The sequence below is a fragment of the Xyrauchen texanus genome, chromosome 42, assembly GCF_025860055.1.
Source record: "Xyrauchen texanus isolate HMW12.3.18 chromosome 42, RBS_HiC_50CHRs, whole genome shotgun sequence".
NCBI classification, from domain to species: Eukaryota; Metazoa; Chordata; class Actinopteri; order Cypriniformes; family Catostomidae; genus Xyrauchen; species Xyrauchen texanus.
The window spans coordinates 29,788,996-29,812,429 of NC_068317.1; the positions used below are offsets into that span (position 1 = coordinate 29,788,996).

Consider the following 23,434-nt stretch of genomic DNA (forward strand, 5'->3'; position numbering starts at 1 on the left):
TCCCGTATGACTGTTTTGATCAACTCTGGTTGCTATTGCACCTGCGATTGGCCACTTATTGCTGAGGTGTTGCCAGGGTTCGTGATCCAAAATTGCAAAGATGAATGGAATATCTAGGAAGTGTTTCTACAAGGATTGTGAGAGGATATCTCACCAGTTTATCCAATAAAAACACACCAAACAGAATAAAAATGAGAAAAAGTCTTTAAGATGGAACGGTTCCTTCAGTGTTTGACTTTTGACTTTGCCTTAAAGTGTTTGACTTTATTTTAACCAATCAGAGAGGCTGACACAGATATTCCAAATGGCTGTTGGCTGATGGAGTCAAGTTTCACAGTCTGCCGTGTGCGTATGTTTGAGGTCTCGCTTATGCTGGATAAAACACAGTTAACTGCAAACCCATAGAGCTTAAAATATCTTCATCAACCAAGTGTGTTTGACTCGAAGAAGAAAACAACATCATCTTGGAGAAAGCTTCCAGATTTACAGAACTCTTTCCTGGCTGTTTCGGGTATGTGATAATGTGAGAAACTGCATAACTCATGACTGGTACATAATTGATATTGGTGTATGTTGAATTGCTAGAAGCTAGTGGCTTTTTAAACAAACGTAAATGCATTATGTAGGACAGTGTAAGCATGTCAATACAACTTTGTTTCATAAGTGTCTTTCTTGTTAATTGAAATCCATTGTGAAATTGTGTGTTTACTTGGCTATGTGTTGGGACAAATTTGTCCCTTGAAGTTAGCTAGATATGACAACCTCCCATTTGTGTACATTTTAGGACTTTCTCACTTTGGAGATAGAATTTCTAACATTTTTTAAAATTTAAAAATATGGGTTTGTGACTATAATTTGATTTAATAGAAACACAAGTCAAAACTCATTATTATGCATGATTATTATGCATATAGTCTCATATAAGCAGTGATTATCAAGGTTCAAGAAGTTTGGAAAAGTGGAGAAAATTACCAAAATTGCCCAATTTGAGAAAAAACCCAGATATGTAAGGGAAAAAGTAATTTCATTACTAAGTACTCAAGTTACTTTGTAGGTATGGTGTTTGCAGATTTACAAGGATCTCTTATCTTGTTTGTCTTCCCTAGTGGATACAATTGGTAGTACATCTTTCATTCACCATTCACAGTTCAGTTAACTTGCTGATTATTTTGATTTGTTTTTAATGGAAACTTGAAATTTGGCATGTGTCATCTGAGTGTCCTGATGTCCATGTCTACCAAATTTTGTGAAATTTAAACATTGCATTCAAATGAAATCATCAATTAAATAGATTGTTTCACTTGACTCAAGGAATCAAAGCAAAGAATTATATTCAGCCCATCAGCTTGCAAAGATATTGTAGAAAGTGTAAAGTGCTTATTATAGTGCCACACAGGATCAGATGGCGTTGTGTATGTGCCAAATGTGCTGTCTCTAGGACTTAAGGTTTTTGCTGCCCACACACTTTCATAGAAGAAGCTTCGACCCCTAATTATGTATAATATAATGGGGTATGTCGCTATGTGCAGAGCCAATGAAATGTGTCTGTTGGTTCTAGATCAGAAAGGTGTGAATGTTGTTGATAATGAAGGCACTCTGAGCATGTGTGGTTATATTGAAATTGGAAACCAAGAGAAACTAATGCAAAGGAGGAGCTAAATCATTGTCTGAAAGTTTGACTACACAAAACACCAGTTGGAAATCAAAGTTCAAGGTGAGAAACTTAAAGAGAGAGGAAAAAATGAGAGGAATGTTGTACTGATAAATGATATGGTGTGAAAGAGAGACTGAGACAGCTGACAGGAGAGGGATGAGGCAGCTCCAAACGTGCCAAATGTCACTATGCTATTAATATACATAAGCAACTGCTCTCCAGTGACCACACTACAAAGTGAACATAGTATCTGTGAGTGTGTTTGTTAGAAAGTTTGAGTGATAAAAGTGATCATCCTCAATGCTTTTCTTGGAAAGATTCCCTACAAAAAATAGATAATCTGTCTACACTCTTAAAACTCCTGGTATTTGCACAGTTATCTCACTGGCCTCAATTGGTCTTGTTTGATTTTATTAGCCGGGAGGACAGAGGAATGGCCATTCCAACCATGTCTCACTCTAGCAGGCTTCAGGAGGTCTCTACACTGGTATATCTGGACGAGGGTGCTTCAACGTCGGGCACAGAGTGTAGAGACGAGGCAAGAGCTTTTGAAGAAGCAGGGCAAGTGGCCACGGAAGAAGTTGGAATATCATACATCATGGGACAGCCAAGAGGTGAGAGAAGACAAGTTTAAATGGACATTTGGTTCAGGAGATATTGCCAACAACATCCCTTCAAGTTCATCTTATCAAGAACCATTTGTTGCTGTATCAGGTTCTTAAGTTCTATACGTGGTTCTATGGAGATTTAAAATATCTTAATGTTACATTGTTACATTATTGGTTGTTCTAGGTATTGTCAAGAGGAGAAAAAATGGTTCTCTCTTGGCACCAGGCTGTAGAACCATTTGTGGTGCTAATTGGAACTTATATTTTTAAGAGCATGTTTGATTGCACACTTGTAAATGTATAGATTATTCTCTTATTTTTAAGAATGTGTGCCATATACACTATCACATTAAGAGGACTATATGGACAGGGAGATGTTGTAGGTATAGACAGTGTTTTTTATGTTTTATGTGAGGTTTCCTAAATATTTTTTTAGGAGAGGAACGTCAAACCTTTGGCTTTACATGTACAGAAAACAGCATCATCCAGTCTTGCGCCAGCAACAGGTAAATGTCGTTTGACTTTTTTTCTTATTTTGGTCGTTGACAAATAAAGTATTTTTTTAAATGATACATCTTTTAAAAGTGTAGTTTAAAACACACATATCCAGTTTGTATATAATTTATATTTGTGCCCATGTTGGTTTCATACTTTTTTTAAATTTTTTATTAAATTTATATGTTTTGAAAATGCTATTTAAAAATAGAAAAAGCATTTTCTGCAATAAATAAATAATATTTAACTTCAAAATGTCAAGTGGTGTAAAAAATACTTGCACCTTGAAAAAATGTGTGAACACAAATTAATAATTCCTAAAAAATTTTTTTAGCACATTTGAAGGTTTTTCTCCATTTGACCTGAAAAAAAAATTTGCCTTTTCATAAAAATTTCAAAATATCATTTTATTTTTTATTATTATTTTGTTTTCTTTTTTGTCACACAACAACAAAATTACATCCTGCTCATTGGCTACACCGCTTTACTTTTTTGTGGTGGACAAACATTGATCAAATATGAAGATTTAAAATAAAAATTTGTTTCGGTTCTTATTTTGTAAAGAAATAATAATAAAAGATTATTCCAAACTACTTTAAACATAAAAATAAACATTTTATTTTGTATTTTTTATTGTCTGTGGACGGTTACACCACTTCGACATTTTATTTACTTAAAAACAAATATCTCATATGATAATACTATAATAACTATGTGAATTGCATTTTTTAAGTATATTTGACAGCCTTAATAGATCAGGACAAAACACGAGTGTCACGTCATTGAGCCATTTACATCCAATTAAACAACATGAATATGCATCAGTTTCTCAAGTATCTCCCGTATTTATCTCGGTAACTCCTAGGTTCCTGTCAGAGACGAAAAGAGAGAAGAAAGCTTCTCTTAGTTCCCACAAAAAAGACACAAGGACAAGATGGGACACAAGTAGAGACAAAGACAGAGGACAAAAGAGCTGGAAAGACAAAGAGAGAAAGAAAAGATCGAGATCTGAAGCAAATGTTAGACAAAGAAACAATCCCAAACAGAAGAACGGCCGCTCCTCAAGATGCTCCAAACACAGGATCAACGGTGTCGTCAGGTTCTGCTCTACACCGGGGCACTTATCTTGGCCTCAACAGGTCACTCAAACTCCTGACTTACAAAATACTAGTGTCCATCTCTGGGATTGTCCTCAGGAAATCAACGTCAGCATTTCCCGTTTATTCCTTCACGGGATGAAGGCTGAATTACCCTCTACCTTTGAGTCTCAAAGCACAATATCCAACCTTTTGGAACCGAAATCTGACTCTGAGTCAGCATATATTTATGCTGAAAGCATCAAATGCTGTGATTCCTCTTGCTGTACCTTTCTAGCAGACTGTGATGCCCACAGTCTCTGTTCCAAAGATCACATAGTCAACAGACCAGACACTTTATCTGTCTGGAACAGCTTTGATGAAGCAGAACGACTCAGTCGAGACTCAGATTTTAAAGAATCAGATAATCTGAGCGTCTCAAATGACTATAAATCAAGCAGCAACACTTCTGGTTATAGTATGGAAGCTACAGCAGGCTCCGAATCTTCCCGTTACGGTGCCAGGTTCAAAGCTAACTGCTTTGAGTCATTCTCAGTTGATGACGATTTTGACTCCACTTATATTTCCACAGACGAGGATTGGAGATGCGACATAATGGACACGGATTGCCATTACAGTCTCGCCGGGGCAGAATGGGGCTCAGCTTCCTCTGTATTCAGCAACAGTTCTGAGAGTTCATGCTACACCGCTGACCGTGACTCTGAGTCTTCATACTGTTCCATAGACAGACGAACCTACAGCTCTGATTCGGACAGCTGTGTCTTAGAGGGTCTTCTTGGTGAGTCATCTGTTAAAGGTTTTGAAAAGATTTACTTTGACTCGCTCAACACACATTCCAAAAATGGATCCTGTGATGTGTTTGTGCCAGAATTTGAGGGTTGCTTTGACTCATATGATAAAGAAGATGTCCACAGACACACAGATAATGAGACAAGTTCAGATTCAGAGTCGGTGGATTGTCCTGAACTGTGGGGATTTGTGACTCAAACGGATCGCCGCCACTTCTTGGGGTTTTTTCGTGAGATGATTAAAGAAGCAGCACAGGAGAAAGACAAGGAGAAAAAATATGTAAATGAGGGATTTCTATTCCACCCCAAACAGGTATGTGACTAAAGGGATTCTAAACAAATGAGATAATAACATTTTTTCAAATCAAATCCCTTTATTGTCACTCAACCATATACACAAGTGCAACAGTGGGTGAAAGTCTTGGGGGCAGTTCCAAGTAGTATGACAATTACAATAAACATCTGATCACACATAATACAATTTTCACATTTTGTGAAAATATCACAATATACACCTAAATATAAGAAGACTGTATACAATACAAATGATATACAATATACCTCCCAATGCAGTCAGTGGATATAATTATGATAACCCCCCAATAATCAAAACAGCAAGTATTCCTGTTACAAATTCCTGTTACAGAGCTCTCTAATTGAATTTTTAATAGTAAGAATTCCCATTACACAGTTCTCTAATTGAATTTTTACTAGTAAGAATTCCCATTACAGAACTCTCTAATTGAATTTTTACTAGTAAGAATTCCCATTACAGAGCTCTCTAATTGAATTTTTACTAGTAAGAATTCCCATCACAGAACTCTCTAATTGAATTTTATACTAGTAAGAATTCCCGTTACAGAGCTCTCTAATTGAATTTTATACTAGTAAGAATTCCCATTACAGAGCTCTCTAATTGAATTTTATACTAGTAAGAATTCCCATTACAGAACTCTCTAATTCAATTTTTACTAGTAAGAATTCCCGTCACAGAGCTCTCTAATTTAATTTTTACTAGTAAGAATTCCCATTACAGAACTCTCTAATTGAATTTTGTACTAGTAAGAATTCCCGTTACAGAGCTCTCTAATTGAATTTTTACTAGAAAGTATTCCCGTTACAGAACTCTCTAATTGAATTTTTACTAGAAAGAATTCCCGTTACAGAGCTCTCTAATTGAATGTTTACTATAAAGAATTCCCATTACAGAACACTCTAATTGAATTTTTACTAGTAAGAATTCCCATTACACAGCTCTCTAATTGAATGTTTACTAGAAAGAATTCCCGTTACAGAACTCTCTAATTGAATGTTTACTAGAAAGAATTCCCATTACACAGCTCTCTAATTGAATGTTTACTAGAAAGAATTCCCGTTACAGAGCTCTCTAATTGAATTTTTACTAGTAAGAATTCCCGTTACAGAGCTCTCTAATTGAATTTTTAATAGTAAGAATTCCCATTACAGAACTCTCTAATTGAATTTTTACTAGTAAGAATTCCCATTACACAGTTCTCTAATTGAATTTTTACTAGTAAGAATTCCCATTACAGAACTCTCTAATTGAATTTTTACTAGTAAGAATTCCCATTACAAAGCTCTCTAATTGAATTTTTACTAGTAAGAATTCCCGTTACAGAACTCTCTAATTGAATGTTTACTAGAAAGAATTCCCATTACAGAACTCTCTAATTGAATTTTTACTAGTAAGAATTCCCATTACAGAACTCTCTAATTGAATTTTTACTAGTAAGAATTCCCATTACACAGTTCTTTAATTGAATTTTTACTAGTAAGAATTCCCATTACAGAACTCTCTAATTGAATTTTTACTAGTAAGAATTCCCATTACAAAGCTCTCTAATTGAATTTTTACTAGTAAGAATTCCCATTACAAAGCTCTCTAATTGAATTTTTACTAGTAAGAATTCCCGTTACAGAACTCTCTAATTGAATGTTTACTAGAAAGAATTCCCATTACAGAACTCTCTAATTGAATTTTTACTAGTAAGAATTCCCATTACAGAACTCTCTAATTGAATTTTTACTAGTAAGAATTCCCATTACACAGTTCTTTAATTTAATTTTTACTAGTAAGAATTCCCATTACACAGTTCTTTAATTGAATTTTTACTAGTAAGAATTCCCATTACAAAGCTCTCTAATTGAATTTTTACTAGTAAGAATTCCCGTTACAGAGCTCTCTAATTGAATTTTTACTAGAAAGAATTCCCATTACAGAACTCTCTAATTTAATGTTTACTAGTAAGAATTCCCATTACAGAACTCTCTAATTGAATTTTTACTAGTAAGAATTCCCATTACACAGCTCTCTAATTGAATTTTTACTAGTAAGAATTCCCATTACAGAACTCTCTAATTGAATTTTTACTAGTAAGAATTCCCGTTACAGAGCTCTCTAATTGAATTTTTACTAGAAAGAATTCCCGTTACAGAGCTCTCTAATTGAATGTTTACTATAAAGAATTCCCATTACAGAGCTCTCTAATTGAATTTTCACTAGTAAGAATTCCCATTACAGAACTCTCTAATTGAATTTTTACTAGTAAGAATTCCCATTACAGAACTCTCTAATTGAATTTTTACTAGTAAGAATTCCCATTACAGAGCTCTCTAATTGAATTTTTACTAGTAAGAATTCCCATTACAGAACTCTCTAATTGAATTTTTACTAGTAAGAATTCCTGTTACAAAGCTCTCTAATTGAATTTTTACTAGTAAGAATTCCCATTACAGAGCTCTCTAATTGAATTTTTACTAGTAAGAATTCCCATTACAGAACTCTCTAATTGAATTTTTACTAGTAAGAATTCCTGTTACAGAGCACTCTAATTGAATGTTTACTAGAAAGAATTCCCATTACAGAGCTCTCTAATTGAATTTTTACTAGTAAGAATTCCCATTACAGAACTCTCTAATTGAATTTTTACTAGTAAGAATTCCTGTTACAGAGCTCTCTAATTGAATTTTTACTAGTAAGAATTCCCATTACAGAACTCTCTAATTTAATTTTTACTAGTAAGAATTCCCGTTACAAAGCTCTCTAATTGAATTTTTACTAGTAAGAATTCCCGTCACAGAGCTCTCTAATTGAATGTTTACTAGAAAGAATTCCCGTCACAGAGCTCTCTAATTGAATTTTTACTAGTAAGCAATTATTTTTGTCTTTTGAAAATTGAATAAAAAGTTTCTCTGCATATAATTTTTTTCATTTACACTGGCAATTCTTGTCCTACATTTCATGTCCTAATGTAAGAAATGTCAGGCAAAATATTTTTTATAACATAATTTGTAATGATTGTAATCTTTCAAATAAATGTATAATAACATATCATTTATAATAATATATAACCATATACTATATATTCATAATACATTTTGTGGCCCCCCATCCATATTTATATACATCTTCAAACCTGCCAATTTATACAAGCCAGATGAATATGACAATGCATGAGGTGCCATCACCATTATGAATAGAGAACTCTACAGTGCAATTATTCCTAGTAAGAATCACTATTGTAGAGCTTATTGGAGAGATTCATTTAAATTCTTACTGGTACAAATGCAGTTATGATGAGTAATGCTGCTGAGAACATTAAAAGATCATGTGGCCATCCATAAACCATGACTGTAGTAACATTGACTGTGGCTGTGAATTGGTTGTAGACTTAAAGGTGAGATATGTAATATTTTTACTGTACTTAGTTTCTCCAGGTTAAGAATTCAGAATATCGTGAGGGTCGTGAATACTCATTTCTCCGCCACATCCAGAACGGATCGTATGGAGATGTCTTCAGCATCCGAGACAAACAAACAGGATTTACATGTGCCGCCAAGAGGGTGAATATCCATTTTCTGCTCATTTATTAAAAAACTTTTCAAAATAAATTGAAATAGCTCATTTCTGTTCCAATAATCCTAGTTTCTGACCTTATTTTCTGACTGATTGCATGCGTTACTCTCTTGTGAAGATTCCCCTTTGTAGTTTTAGGTGGGAGGAAGTGGAAACATGGAGCCGACTGGACTCTCCTCGTGTTCTCCAGCTGTATGGAGCCGTGAGAGAAGGACCCAATGTGATTCTCTTCATGGATCTAAAAAGAGGTGATTATTATGACCATGGTAAAAAAATAAATAAATACCATAACAGACCAATTAGAGGAATGTTGGTTCTCTTACAAGAGTTTCCTACAAGAACTATGAACGATGACTGTGAATGGTTCCTTACGTTCCTCAAGTAATCCCATTATATATATATATCCTGAAGTACATAAACAGAACATTAGACACTCCTTTAAGGGTGTTTGGAGAATCTCCAGAGGGAACCCCAAATGGTGCTTTGAGTATCTTTTCATTTTTACAGTGTACTTTAAGAATGCTATTAGAGTTAGGTTTGTGTTAATGGTCTCTCTCTCTCTCTCTCTCTCTCTCTCTCTCTATCTGTCTGTGTGTGTCTCTCTCTCAAGGTTCATTAGCTCAGTTGATGAGAGTGAGGGGTCCTCTCTCTGAAGAACTGGCTCTGTTCTACCATTCTCAGGTGCTTCAGGCCCTTGAGCATCTGCACAGCAGACGTGTCGTACACCTGGATGTGAAAGGTGAGTTGCACTGTCATCTCATTCCTTTATAATCTTTAACTTAATTGTTATGGAAAAGAGAGCTGATTATTACCACGCATTCATTTTCTGCGTTTTCATTGTGTGTATACGCGTGTGTAGTTGATAACGTGTTGTTGTCTGAGGATGGCAGACAGTGTTTCCTGTGTGATTTTGGACTCTCTGAGACACTAAACCTGGTAGGATACAGCACCAAAACCTTCAGAGGTGACTACACGTACTGTATATACACTCTATCCTTTATTACATCATTCCTGCATTCTTAACTGTAAAGCATAATATATTGTTTGCGTAGGAAACATTCTGCGTGGCACAGAGTCTCATATGCCCCCAGAGGTTGCGAGAGGAGACATTCGCTCTGCTAAAGCTGACGTCTGGAGCAGCTGCTGTATGTTACTGCACTTGCTCAATGGACACCAGCCCTGGACACAATACTACACGCATCCTCTCTATCTGAAGGTGAGAGAGAGAGAGAGAGAGAGAGAGAGAGAGAGAGAGAGAGTTTGTATTTCATTTGCTGTACTTATTAGGTCCTTTTTATTTGCATTCTTTCCTTGTCGGAAAGTTCATAAATGGGTCAAAAATGTCTAATTAAATTCATAAAATGCCAATAAGTGTCTGAATGGTTACAGTTGGTAGCTGTAAATATTATAATTAGCTTAATTAAAAAAAAAAATCATTGGGAAAATATTTATGTGTGTACAGTATAATTTTGTGAGTGTGAATGCATATATTTTCCATTTTAGATGTTAGTATTTCAACATTTTGGCTTATTAATAAAACTACAACTATATTTATTTATTCATTCAGGAATTATAACTATATATTCAGATTTATAACTATATTTTCAGAATTATAACTACTAATTCAAATGAACAGTGTATATCTTCAGGATTAGGGTCTATTTTCTGGATTTATAGCTTTATATTAGGATTTCCAAGTAGTGTATATATTCAGACTTATAATAATATACTTAGGATTTACATATTAAACTAATAAAAATATATTCAGGATTTATAACTATATATTCAGATTTATAACTATATTTTGAGATTTACAGCTATATATTCGGATTTACAACTACTATATATATTAAAATGTATAACATTATATTAAGGATTAATAACTATATTGAGATTTACAACTATATATTCAGATTTGTAACTATATTTTCAGATTTACAATTAAGTATTCAGAATGTATATACTAATAAATCAGTGTTTCCCAAAATGTTTCTGCCACGGCACATTTTTTACGACTAAAAAATTCTACGGCACACCACTATCCCACATAGGCTAACCATCGTCAATATTTTCCTTTTCAAGAACTTGTCCATGTTTTCTGTCCATCTTAGTAGCGTGTTTACTTTAATGTTTGAAATTCGGCTATGCAAAAAAAACACGTCACATTCAGTGCTTACGTTAGATTTTCTCATCGTCCGTCATTTTGACGGACAGGGTCGTAAAAATTCTGTCATAATCTAGTATTACCCGTCATTTTAATTTTCATATTTTAATGATAATAAGACATTTAATTGCTTTTTATTTTCATTCACATTTTCATTTTTAATCCCGATTATGCATTTATTTATTTATTTATTTATTTATTTATGAAGAGAACCGATGAACAACAGAGACATGAAGCAGATGAATGTTTCCCCCCGCAGTGACAGCGGAGGACACTAAAACACGACATATGAACAACGCAATATTACAAAAAACAAATATGATTCAAATATGAACAAAACACGTAAAAAATGAACTGAACAGAACTCAATCGACAACTCAAACCTTCCTCCTGGTCCGCATCGACTAAACTGTGTACCGTACTCACCTGTGTGTAATCAAACGCATCAAGGGAGACTGATGCTGAGGCAATTGTCATTAGATTTTGGGTCTTTGTCTCGGACAGACGACTTCTCGTGGTAGTTTTAATTTGGTTCTGGAGGCTGAACCCATCGTCAAGCGCTGCATCGCCCTCCACATGACAAGAGTTGCAGAAAGTGTCACAGAGGGGGCGAGTTTCCCACGTAAAAAAACGGGAGGCGTGCACAATAAACATTGAAAACATGTATTTGGAAGAGAGAGAAAATGTTTGCAGTTGCTTTGATAGCAGAAAGTAATAAAAGGACTCGTCTATGTTTTGGTCTAAGCATTTTCTCGGTTAATTTAAATTAGTTTAATAACTGGGGTCTGTGATATTTGTAAACAATACAGTAATATTTTATTAAAAGAAATTATGAGATATTCAATGTCTCTTCACAAATTTGGACAGATTTTTTATATTTCTTGTTGCTTAGTAATCTCAAAGTGTCAAATAGTGACACAAAAAACGTGTGTGAAAAACACTTTGTTGTGACGTCACTTCATAGACTTCAATGTATTCTGCAGAGCTGACGTGAGTCATGTGATGACCCTTAACGTCCTTCACTTTTGCACATTAATCATTGCTCTTCACAATCACAAAAGTGACTGATTATGGTTTCAAAATGGCGAAAGTATATATACAGAACGTATAGACATTTGAGATCCTATAATGGCTGCCTATTTAACAAACTATGTTTAAACATTCTATGATTGTCAGATTGTCAGTGAGCCCCCACCTTTGTGGGAGATTCCTTCTGACTGTGACCCCCTGACCTGTGATGTCATCAAAGGGGGGCTAGTAAAGGAGCCAATAGAGAGAGACTCAGCATCCGAACTGTTGCAGAAGACTTATAAAGCACTCAGAACAGGTGCCGACTGTTACAAATGACTTATGATTGATGATGAAATGTGCATACTCTTGAAGTACTAATGTACATTGTTACATTTTATGCACCTTTAGTGCGTAGGGTCTCTGGTCCTGAAGAAACAACCAGGCAACATGTAGCACCTGTCAGTGAGGACTGGCCAAATGTCTTGACAACTCAGAAGACCCCAGACTTCACAGACAGAACAATAGATCATACCTTGCCAAGTGACCTCCCAGCACCTTCAGTCCACTGGGTGAGCACATGGAGAGAGCGAGCAGTCAATGAAGATGAGTCAGACTATACGGCAAGAGATTCGGCAGAGGAGGGTGAATGGGATGAGGATGGAAATATAAACATGGGGAAAAAGGACAAGACAAGCAGCTGGATGGAGAGATACTGGGTAGTGCAGGAAAATAATCAGGGAAATGTTGAACAAAACTATGAAACCATCAAGCTTGAATCAGATGAAGAGACAGACATCTGTGATAAATACATATCAAAAGTCAAAGAGAACTTTGAGGAAACCAAAGAATGGACAGATGAAACGGGTGCTGAAAAAAACAAGACCGATGGTGTACTTGATCATCTCCCAGAAAAAAGAGTGGTGTTTGGAGAATGTGATGAAATGAACAGAAGAGCCGTTTTAGAGGAATCAGAGAGCTGTGATGGTGAGATCAGAAGCTTTGTGAGTGATGGAGAGAGTTATGACGAGGTGGAGAGTGATTTGGAGAGTCTTCGAGAGCTGGGCAGCGACTGGGCCCAGGAGGAATGGGAACCATTCCTACAGTTACAGACACTTTATCTCCCAAAAGAAGCTCACCTACAAAGCCACGAAGACAGCTACTCTGATTCTGATGAAGAGTCGGTCACTCTGAAGAAGAACGGTGAGAATGTGTTATTTGTTTTATTTGAGAAAGCTTGATTTGGTGTTAGACAAAGTACAGTTTAACCCTTGTTGTGTTCCTCATTGGCTACCACTCCTTGTGTTCACAGGTCAAAATGACCGACCCATTTAAGTGGATTATGAATCTCATACAATCCATATAGTATCACTAAATATTACATTGTATCTTTTTTCTCAATGTGAGGGTGCGCTGAGTGACTCCAGTCAGGCTTCTTAAGCAACCAATTAGTCCGGTTGCTAGGGAGGGTAGAGTCACATGGGGTAACCTCCTCGTGGTCGCTATAATGTGTGGTTCTCGCTCTCGGTGGGGCACGTGGTGAGTTGTGCGTGGATGCCGTGGAGAATAGCGTGAAGCCTCCACATGCGCTAGGTCTCCGTGGTAACGCGCTCAACAAGCCACGTGATAAGATGCGCGGATCGATGGTCTCAGGCACGGAGGCAACTGAGATTCGTCCTCCCCCACCCGGATTGAGGCGAGTCACTACGCCACCATGAGGACTTACAGTAGAGTGCACTGGGAATTGGGCATGCCAAATTGGGGTGAAATTGTTTTCACAAAAATAAATCAATATATAAGTGTTCGCAATATATATGCCAAAATTAAAAATACATTTAAATTATTTTATTTTCATTTTCATTCCTGTCAAATTTTAAAAATGTATAAAATCGATGATTTGACATTTCGTTTTCACTACAATCTCAAGGCAAGACTGCCAATTTTGAAATGAAAAGACAAATGTGAATAAGAAAGTGCAATTCGTTTTTTTCTTAATATTCATGCAATAATAGTGAAATAATTTAAATTAAAATGCAAAGTATATTTTATTATTAATTTTATCTTTTAATTTTTTTTATTTAAATTTTCATTTTCCTTTTCAAATTCAACATGTTAATGAGTGGATTGTGCTCAAGAGAGGATACTTTAATACAGTACTTCGCACACTAGGGGGCGCAGAGAGGTTGCAAGTCATGATACAATCCATGCTACAGCACTTTTCGGGCCTCAAGAGTTGTGATATCAATTTCACATTTAAAAATACCAAGCTGGCATTACAGAAAAATACAGTAATGATATTTGTTTCATCAGCCAGCTGAATAACACTACCCTTAAGTCAGTTGAGCAACTTGGACACCACATTTTTTCCCAAATTGTGTATCCAGATTTTGATTAGCTAAATACCAAAATAGATGTTGACCCAGGACCATGCCTTTAAAATCATGATTAGTGACTAAGTCATGTTGGTCCAGGATCCTGAAACGTTTTCACAAGCAGGAAACAGAATGTCCTTACATCAAATTTGCCTGTGATTTACAAACATCTTTGAAGCATATCTGTGTCTTGAACACAGATAAGGAAATGCATCAAGCAGGAAAATTAAGCTTACATGTGCATTTGTTGAAATAGAGCTCTGTGAACCACAAAAACTTAAGCAACAGCCATGTTGATATCTGTGATGAATTCTCTTTTAATGTGTGGAATTACTATCTACTTCCACAGGGCAACATGAGACAAGTTTACCTGATTCTCGCAGACCACAACCTCTCACCTGTACCAGCCACCGTGACTCTGAGCAAGACCTTGCTGATGAGGTAAGCACACAGGCCTACTGTCAGAAAACAACAGTGTTTTATAGCCTTTTTATTGTTCCAGAGCAAGCAGCTTAACCCTATGTTCCTTCCTTAAAGGATTCGGATGATCTGAGCTCAGGGGTTTTCTCCTCCTGTAGCTCTACAGACAGCCAAAGTTTCAATGTTGATTGGTCGGTGTCAACAGCTCAGACATCATCTTGCTACTTTGAGGGTAGGTTTCAATAGTCCTGTGAGTGCAGTTGTAAATGCATAAGTATGTGTAAAATCATAAGTTTGTGTGTATTTTTATTTGCCCGTCTGCACGCATGCAGGACTTGGGGTTGATATATGGGTGGAAGATGTAAGTGGCGAGAGTTTAAAGATCAGAGAGAGGCCGCAAGTGAAAATCGGACATGTTGCCGTGGGGATCAGTGAACAGGTGATGATTCTGATGAGAAACAAATCGTATTAATATAAATCCAGACATTTATGCATTTAATCAATCTACATGAACACAGTGTGATTAAATTGACTCAGAGCTGTGAATGCCAGCCACCACTCTTTAACTCCATATCTCTATTAATCTCTAGTTGTTTTTTGTGTGTGTATTGTATGTAGATATCTATGAGAGCCTTTAGTTTGGCCACCCTGGATGGGCGACTCGTTTCTCCAGACACAGAGGTGTGCGAGTCAGGCATGTGGTTGCAGTGTGTCCCCGCTCCTGACGGAAACTCCAGTTGGGACTGGAGGGTCAGAGATGGAAAACTAGAGCTGCAAGACTATGATGAACATTTGGATACCTGTTCTACACTGCCACTCTAGCAAGAGTGACCTCCACAAACAAACTGGAGTTTTAGACGTCCCATTCCATTCTATTTGAGCCTTGCTCATTTAATTTGTTTTGGGTTCAGTTAAAGGGATACTCCAACCAAAATTGAAAATGCTCTCATCTTTTATTCACCCTCATGCTATCCCAGATGTGTCTGACTTTCTTTCTTCTGCCGAACACCAACAAATACATTTAAAAGAATATCTTTGAACTTTGAATGTCCAAAAAGCACATAAAGGCAGCATAAAAGTAATATTACTCCAGTGATTAAATCCATGTCTTCAGAAGCGATATGATAATGTGGGTGGGAAACAGATCAATATTTAAATCCTTTTTTCCTATACATTTTCCTTCCTGCCCAGTAGGTGGCGCTATGCACAAAGTATGCACATCGCCAAAAACAAAAGAACTCTTCTTCGAAGAAAAGAGTGCTTGGGGGGGCTTAACTGGAAATTTATTGACTAAAATATGAATCTGCTTCTCACCCATACATATCATATTCTTCTGAAGACATGGATTTAACCACTGGAGTTGTATGGATTAATTTAATGCTGTCTTTATTTGCTTTGTGGAGATTCAAAGTTCTGGCCACCATTCAATTGCATTGAAGGGACCAACGGAGCTGAGATATTCTTATAAAAATCTTAATTTGTGTTCAGTAGAAGAAAGAAAGTCATACATATCTGGGATGGCATGAAGGTGAGTGAATGAAAAAAAAATCATTTTTGGGTGAACTATCCCTTTAACAAATTCAGTTAAGTTGCAGCTTCATGCAATGTGAACTAACCTGTGTTAACTTTTTCTGTTTTATTGAAGAGATCATTCACATTCACTATTTGTGTTTTTGAGATTTTTAAATAAAGATATTTAAAAGTCTCAAACTACTAAGCGTGACCATTATGTATCAGACAAAATTATTTTGTTTCAAATGTACTGGTTTACATAAAATTGTTGTTTATAAAGTGTTATATTTTTGTCTCGAAGTCAAGCGTTTTTACTTCACTGAAAATAACAGGGTATGTGAAAGACCAGACTAAGATATAATACATAAAACATGTATTATAGATTTTATTATTTTAAAAAAAAATACCTAATGCTATTATATAAAAGCTATAAATGTATTCTAAGTCATGTAAACTAAGGTTTGTCAACACATCACAAGTGAGTACTACTTCATTTCCCAAATCCTACCGGATCTCTCGTGCACTCTGATTGGACTTCACCTGCAGGAGGCGGGATAATGGGCGGAGCCTGTCAAGCCGGTGGGTTGAGTTGCGACATACGCCATTTTGCAGTGACAGCGGTGCATTGAAGCAGTGGACTCAGAAAGCTCAAGAAGTCCGGTTTAGAGGTGATTTTATTTCATTTCTTTATGATGAACATGCTCACTTAATAACACTTATTTCAAGACCGTTAGTCATTTAATAAGTCTATGAATTCGTCATTTAAAGGGCCAGCTGCTTGCTCTTATATTGTGTGTAGCTAGCCGGCTAATGTGCTAAAGATGGTTGGGTCAATAAATTCGTTTATTGGGGGAAGATCAGCCTTAAACTTCGTTTAGTACGTATTTTTTATTCATTTATTTTTTTAATTTAATTTAAATAGTCTCTTGACATTTTTTAATATTTTTCATGGATAATAGTGTAAACAAATCTAATACTTTGAATAATTACTAAATGCGTTTTATTGTAGTTATTCTTTAGATTTTAAATTAAGTGTTATTGCAAGTTCTTTAGACTTATAATATATATATAAGATATATAGAAGTTGGACGTCCTGTCTGTTTAAACATGCCAGTGTTTTCTTATATTGTTTGTTCATTTTACTAGCCATTTCTTCACGAAAACACTGAAGTCAACTAATGTGTTTGTACATATTTCTAGTGTTTTTGTAAATAAATGACTCCGCTTTGATGTCTTTATCAGTCTGTGTGTCTATAGATCACTGTGTCCATCCCAATGTCCAAGACAGATGTGGTGCTTGTTTATAATTGTAGAGTTTGATTCACAATATATAAAAAATAAAAATATTCCTGATGTCACAGTTTCAAACCCATTTCTTCCATTTAGATTATCAGAATTATGATAGTTTTTATTTTGACATGAAGATGTTAAGATCTATAGTTCACATGAACATGTATGAAGATCTTGTTTTGCTACCCAGCATAATCTAGAAGCTGTGAAATTGATACCCTTTTGTGATTTATATGTTGTATGATTGTCTATTCAAATGGTTAAAAAGCTCTTTATCTCTTATCTTTGCAGTTAAAAGCATGGGGAATGTCTTTACTAACCTGTTCAAGGGTTTGTTTGGAAAGAAGGAGATGAGAATTCTCATGGTTGGTCTTGATGCCGCTGGTAAAACCACCATCCTGTACAAACTAAAACTGGGAGAAATAGTTACCACTATTCCTACTATCGGTACGCCTGAGGACGCCATCTGTTTTTGTTTGTTTTTTAACCTTTTTTTTGTCTTTCACAGTGTTTTGGTTGTGCGATATCTTTAAACACACGCCCTGAATACACATGCAAACGCTCTGTCAGTCTGACTGTATCAGTTTGTCCTTGACTTGTGTTGCACAGAGCACAAAAATCCTTTGTTCCTATCTCTGCATTGCTTCTCATGTTAGTAATTGGTGTATTTTTGTTTAATTTGTGTTTGTAATGTGCTGTCTTTCCAGTAAAATCATTATTTCATGTTACAGGTTTTAACGTAGAGACGGTAGAATATAAGAATATCAGTTTCACGGTTTGGGATGTTGGTGGCCAAGACAAAATCAGACCGCTTTGGAGACACTACTTCCAGAACACTCAAGGTACGAGAAGCCATGGCAACAACCACATATGGAGGACCAAGTCTGCCAATATTAAAAAATAAATAATATTTTTTTTTTCAAATGATTGTGAAGAAAGTGTACATCGAAATAATACAGTAAAAAGCAATGTGCAGTTACTGCTGCAAATCGTATTTTAGCCCAAATATTCAGAATAAAGCCTGAGATGTGTAAAGTGACTGGAAAAAGCAAAAAAAAATGTTTTTGAAAATTTTACATGGATTTTATTCTGAAATCACGGTTTAGCTTGAGAATTACTTTGAGATGTTACTTTATGGTGTGATGACATTGATTTTTCCTGATACAAATCTTTTATTTTTTCCTCCTGTGGCAGGCCTGATCTTTGTAGTTGATAGTAACGACAGGGAACGAGTTAACGAAGCCAGGGAGGAGTTGACAAGAATGTTAGCAGAAGACGAGTTGCGTGACGCTGTCCTTCTCGTTTTTGCAAACAAACAGGTGAGCATCACTTACAGGGTCCGAAATGAGCATTTCAGCCTACCAGCACGGTGATAGACATTAGGGACAAATAAACAAAACTGTAACTTTAAAGTGAACTGCTCTTTTTAATGTTTGTTTGTTTATTTATTAAATATTTAATTACATGAAAGTTTTTAAAGTTCTCATGCAGCAGAGCTCATAAAGTGCATCTTAAACTACATATTTTCATATGAATTCATTTCTGAGCTTGAAGTACACATAACACAGTAACAGTTATTTTTTATTTTGAATTAATTAATTAGCGCTGTCGATTTTAACACATTCACTGCAATCATATTATATATATAAAATGGAGTAAGGCATATTCCTAACATCAGGGCAATTCAAGCATGAAGGACCATTTATTTTCTCCAGGGGGCAGTAAGTGAAACTTTATCTGCATAGACAACGCACAGCTTATAAAGCTAACACTTATCAACAACAGCTCAAGTTGAGAACACGTTCTTGTGTTCAAACGCAGCTTGATGGAGCGCAAATCTGAACGCAGGGATCTCACAATGTGTTCTTCTATTAACCTGACACAGCAAGTTAAAAATGGTATGTTTATGATTCGACAATTAAATTGAGACGTGCAAAGCGTTTGTCTGACAAGCCCTTATAATAAATCTCGAACTGATTGACAATTTGCAAAATAGATGGCTGTGGACTGTGTTCAGTAATATGGAAATAAACAATATATTGTTTTATACATTCAAATTATTCATTAAAAAGAATTATACATTCAAATTGTAATCTTATTAAGAGTGATCCTGTTCTTAGAGAAGTATTTTCTGCATCTCCAAAAATAAGTTTTAAGAGGGCTCCAACTCTACGAGATAGGCTAGTATCTAGTCATCTTCCTGCCGAAAAACGGACCACCTGGCTTAACATACATTTAAAAGGAGTTTACAAATGTGGGTCTTGTAATCATTGTTCTAGTATGAAAGAGTGTAAAGAATTTTTTAATTTCAAGACAGATAAAAAGTATGACATAAGACATTCATTAATTGCAATACCACTTTCGTGGTATATAGGTTATCATGCATATGTGGATGCTTTTATGTAGGCGGACCAAGAGGCGTCTTAAAGACAGAGTATCTGAGCATAAGAATGCCATTAGAAAAGCCAATTTAGATTACCCTATGGCAAAACACTTCCAAAACGTGCACAATAGTAACCCAGAAGGTCTAATGGTTGAGGGTTTAGAAACGATTAAAAAGAGTCTTCGGGGTGGTGACCGATTAAAATTACTTCTACAGAGAGAACATTTTTATATATATGAATTACAGGCCACAGTATATCCTGGTTTAAATGAAGAAATAGATTTCAGCCCTTTTCTGTGATTTTTTTTTTTTTTTTTTTTTTTTGTAACCACCTCCCAGTGGACCTTCTCTGTATGTGCAGGCTATTTGTCATCCAGGTGTTTCCAATTAGCATCTATAAAAGAGGAAATTGTTTGTTTGGAAAATGTACCCTGAAGAAGGCTGTTTGTGCCGCTACGCGTGGGTTGTATCTTTTCCCCCACGTTTTAATTATTTTCTCTATCATGATATAGCCAGTCCAATAAAGGCTTCTTTATTTTCCTAAGAAGAGTGCCTTGGATTTCCTTTTTCTACATGACATTGAACTCTCGACCCCAAAGAGCACCTTCATATACTTTTTTGAACTCCTTGAGCACCCTGGACATTTTTTTTTTTCTCTAAACAATATATTGGATTCCAAAGACAAATTTTGTTTTACTTGTCTTCTACAATAAAGTTATGCATTTTAATGATCTGAATTATCATTTTATAATTACTATCTATGATTATTTAATCATATATTGAATTATTGTCAAATTAAATACAATATTTGTATTTAATTTGATTAATCGGCATACCATGTAACATGGTTATCCTTACGTATCGCTGGAAGAATGCACGTTGGAGAACCGTTAAAGGAACCGAATATGATTCTGAGTAAGAACTGCTTCTCGGTTCCCAATCTTAATACTATAACATAACTTTAAAGCGCTCATTACTGGTGGTAATTAAAACTTACTCGCATACCCACTCAAAATTCAAGAGCAGACTTATTTAAACTATTGCCAATCTCTCCAGCACTGTTTGAAAAAATTGAGTAAAGATGAGGTCTAAACAGGTTTTCAATTACTTCCTTTCTTAATAGACTGGAGTCTTATCTGCTGATTTTCCTTAGGCAACACAAAATTATAATTGACCCTATTTAATTTTTAATTAACTTTCTTGGTCTTGTTGTGGACAAATGATCAGTTCACGTTATTCCACAGGAAAAAAATGTATTTTCTTGTTTGAAATGCCAACTTTCTCAATCCAATCAATTCACAATGGATAAAATCAAGTCGCATCCTACATGTTTTTCTCAGTCAATATCCAATTTTACTTGGAAATACGTCACTTTATAGAAGTAAAATGGGCTGTGAATGCCATTTCAGGTTGACTTAACATGATGAATGTGAATGTAGTTAGGCAGGCTCTGATCAGTGTTAATCTTGTCAACGAAATCGCTGAGAAAAATGCACAAAACAAGTTATGTTTACACCGCGCTCTATCATCTTTTACTGCTTTTATGTTTTTTGGGTGTATTGATCCATTTGTCATTCGAGATGCACAATGAGGACGGCCTGTGCGCCAAGTCGTCTTGTCTATTCTCCTAAATGTATGGGATAAAAAAATTTAAATAAGAGAAGTTTATTATCTGAGTGTAGATCATCACTTCATTGCATGACGTCAAAGGCTGACACAATGTCTACATCGCATTCGAGTGGCGGGTGCGTCAAAAGCCATAGAACCCATTATTATCAACGATGCTGTCCGTTCCATTTTGCGACGCATGCGTTGGCGCTACTACACAAAATAAACGATTTACAACGTCAGTGTAGACGGCCTCAAGCCTTTGTGTCACACTGTGTCAATTGACGGTGTAAAATTAACACTGGCTCCAGGAACATTAGTTATAAAAACAAATCTGAAATTGTACTTTTATCTGGTTTTGTTTCCTGTCCATCACAGGACCTGCCCAATGCCATGAATGCAGCTGAGATTACAGACAAACTGGGCCTCCATGCCCTCCGTCATCGTAACTGGTACATCCAGGCCACCTGCGCTACCAGTGGAGACGGACTCTACGAGGGGCTGGACTGGCTCTCCAATCAGTTGAAAAATCAGAAATGAGCTAGTCTACAGTCTCCAAATCTATGTGTGTATGTTTGTTGTATGAATGGATAGATGTGTGTGTTTGAGTGAGTGAGTGAGACACACACAGCTACAGTACTGACCCAGACTATGACTGAACTCAGTACTCCTCTGTCGCCCCCCTTTCTTTTAGGTTTGGGCATTGCTGACTCAGACTGTGTTTGTGTGCCTCACACAAGTGCATAGTAAAGCGTTTATCTTTAGTATGCACGTTAGCGAGAATGTATTGTATTCATGTGTGCATGAAGGCTTCTCTGTGTGTTTGCTTGGTATGGGAATGACCCTGGCGTGCCTTTTATACACACATCTCTCCTTCTCATTCCACCGCACAGACTGTTTTATGACTAGGTCCATACTGCACCAAGTGTGGTTTTTACATGGCAAAGATAGAACCACATTCTCAACTTTGAAATGCTCTCTGCAATAACCCAATCTTCTCCTACACCAGTGTTACAGGCATGCTGAATACATGACCCATACACTTTCACAATTTAAAGGCATAGTTCACCCAAAAAAATGAATATGATTTCATTCTTTACTCAACATCATGTCTTTTCAAACCGGTATGACTGTATTCCGTGGTGCATAGAAGGGAGACTTCTCGGTCACCATTCACTTTGCATCTTTTTTCCATAAAATGAAAATGAATGGTGACTGAGGCTGTCATTCACCTTAATTCCTCGATTTGTCTTCCAGGTAGAACGTTGTATTGGTTTGGAGCAACATAAGGGTGATAAATTCTGACAGATGTTTCATATTTGTGTGAACTGTCCTTTTTAAATTGGCAAAATCTGCCCTGTGTCTTTAAGAGAAAAAAAAATGCATTGTGACCTGTATCAGGTCAGGATCAATTTGTTTAGATTCCCCCAACCACCACCTGTTCTTTTGAGTCATTTGGAAATTGTGCTGTTTTATTTTTGGCTTCTCAGATCCGTGTTTTAATTTGTGAATGTGTCTGAATGTTTGTAGTGGAGTTATGGGCAGATCTTTGGTTTCCTGCTGTACACTACCTGTTTCTAGCCACCACACAGACCCCAAGCACAATCACAGACCGCTGAACATTCCCCCCACCAAACTGTTGGATATGATTTGAATTAAAAACGTCAAATATTATGTGTTTCTCTCTTGTTTATTTCTTGCATACTGGAGAAATTTATGCAGTAGCATGTTCCCAAATGTTATTTTATTTATAAATTGAAATGACATTTCTTTTTTTTTACTTGAGGCTATACTTTATGGCTAAAGTCCAAAAATACAATGGCCTTAAACAGAACTTGGTGTGAGCTTTGCTTTATTATAAACGGAAACAAATAAATAAATTAGTCATTAATGTTAATATAAGTAACATCCTGACCAGAATGATGGATGTTATCTTTAAATATGACACACAACAGCTCCTGTCTCACTCTCTGTTTAAGCTGAAAAGCAAAACAATATGTACAGCATGTAAGTTTCACATGTTTATGGCACCATCTATTGGTTATTTGTGGAAAAAAAGTGGTTTCAATGTTTATATCGATCTATTTAAAACGGTTGTGGACTTCTGCAAAAAAATGGCAGCTTATTTTAATAAAGTAAAAGTGACAGTAATTATATT

The 23,434-nt window shown here is 35.9% G+C and overlaps 2 protein-coding genes across 4 annotated transcripts; both read left to right on the plus strand.

The window, feature by feature from the left end:
• The first annotated feature begins 307 nt into the window (after positions 1-307).
• LOC127634891 (uncharacterized) lies at positions 308-16,268 on the plus strand. Of its 3 annotated transcripts, XM_052114636.1 has the most exons (16): positions 308-511; positions 2,072-2,268; positions 2,699-2,768; positions 3,623-4,632; positions 4,723-4,955; positions 8,372-8,506; positions 8,638-8,767; positions 9,130-9,258; positions 9,379-9,483; positions 9,572-9,735; positions 11,860-12,010; positions 12,103-12,894; positions 14,413-14,504; positions 14,601-14,715; positions 14,816-14,922; positions 15,102-16,268. In XM_052114636.1, the coding sequence occupies exons 2-16, from the start codon at positions 2,088-2,090 to the stop codon at positions 15,303-15,305; spliced, it is 3,618 nt and encodes a 1,205-aa protein (XP_051970596.1). In that variant the 5' UTR covers positions 308-511; positions 2,072-2,087; the 3' UTR covers positions 15,306-16,268. The 3 variants fall into 3 exon arrangements, with proteins under 3 accessions (XP_051970596.1, XP_051970594.1, XP_051970595.1); XM_052114634.1 differs by having other exon boundaries at positions 3,623-4,955; XM_052114635.1 differs by lacking the exon at positions 308-511 and having other exon boundaries at positions 1,815-2,268; positions 3,623-4,955.
• Positions 16,269-16,599: 331 nt separating this feature from the next.
• LOC127634910 (ADP-ribosylation factor 1-like) lies at positions 16,600-23,029 on the plus strand. The gene is made up of 5 exons (XM_052114663.1): positions 16,600-16,663; positions 17,577-17,732; positions 18,017-18,127; positions 18,480-18,604; positions 21,655-23,029. Exons 2-5 carry the CDS (start codon positions 17,585-17,587, stop codon positions 21,814-21,816), a joined length of 546 nt encoding a protein of 181 aa, XP_051970623.1. The 5' UTR covers positions 16,600-16,663; positions 17,577-17,584; the 3' UTR covers positions 21,817-23,029.
• Positions 23,030-23,434: the final 405 nt, after the last annotated feature.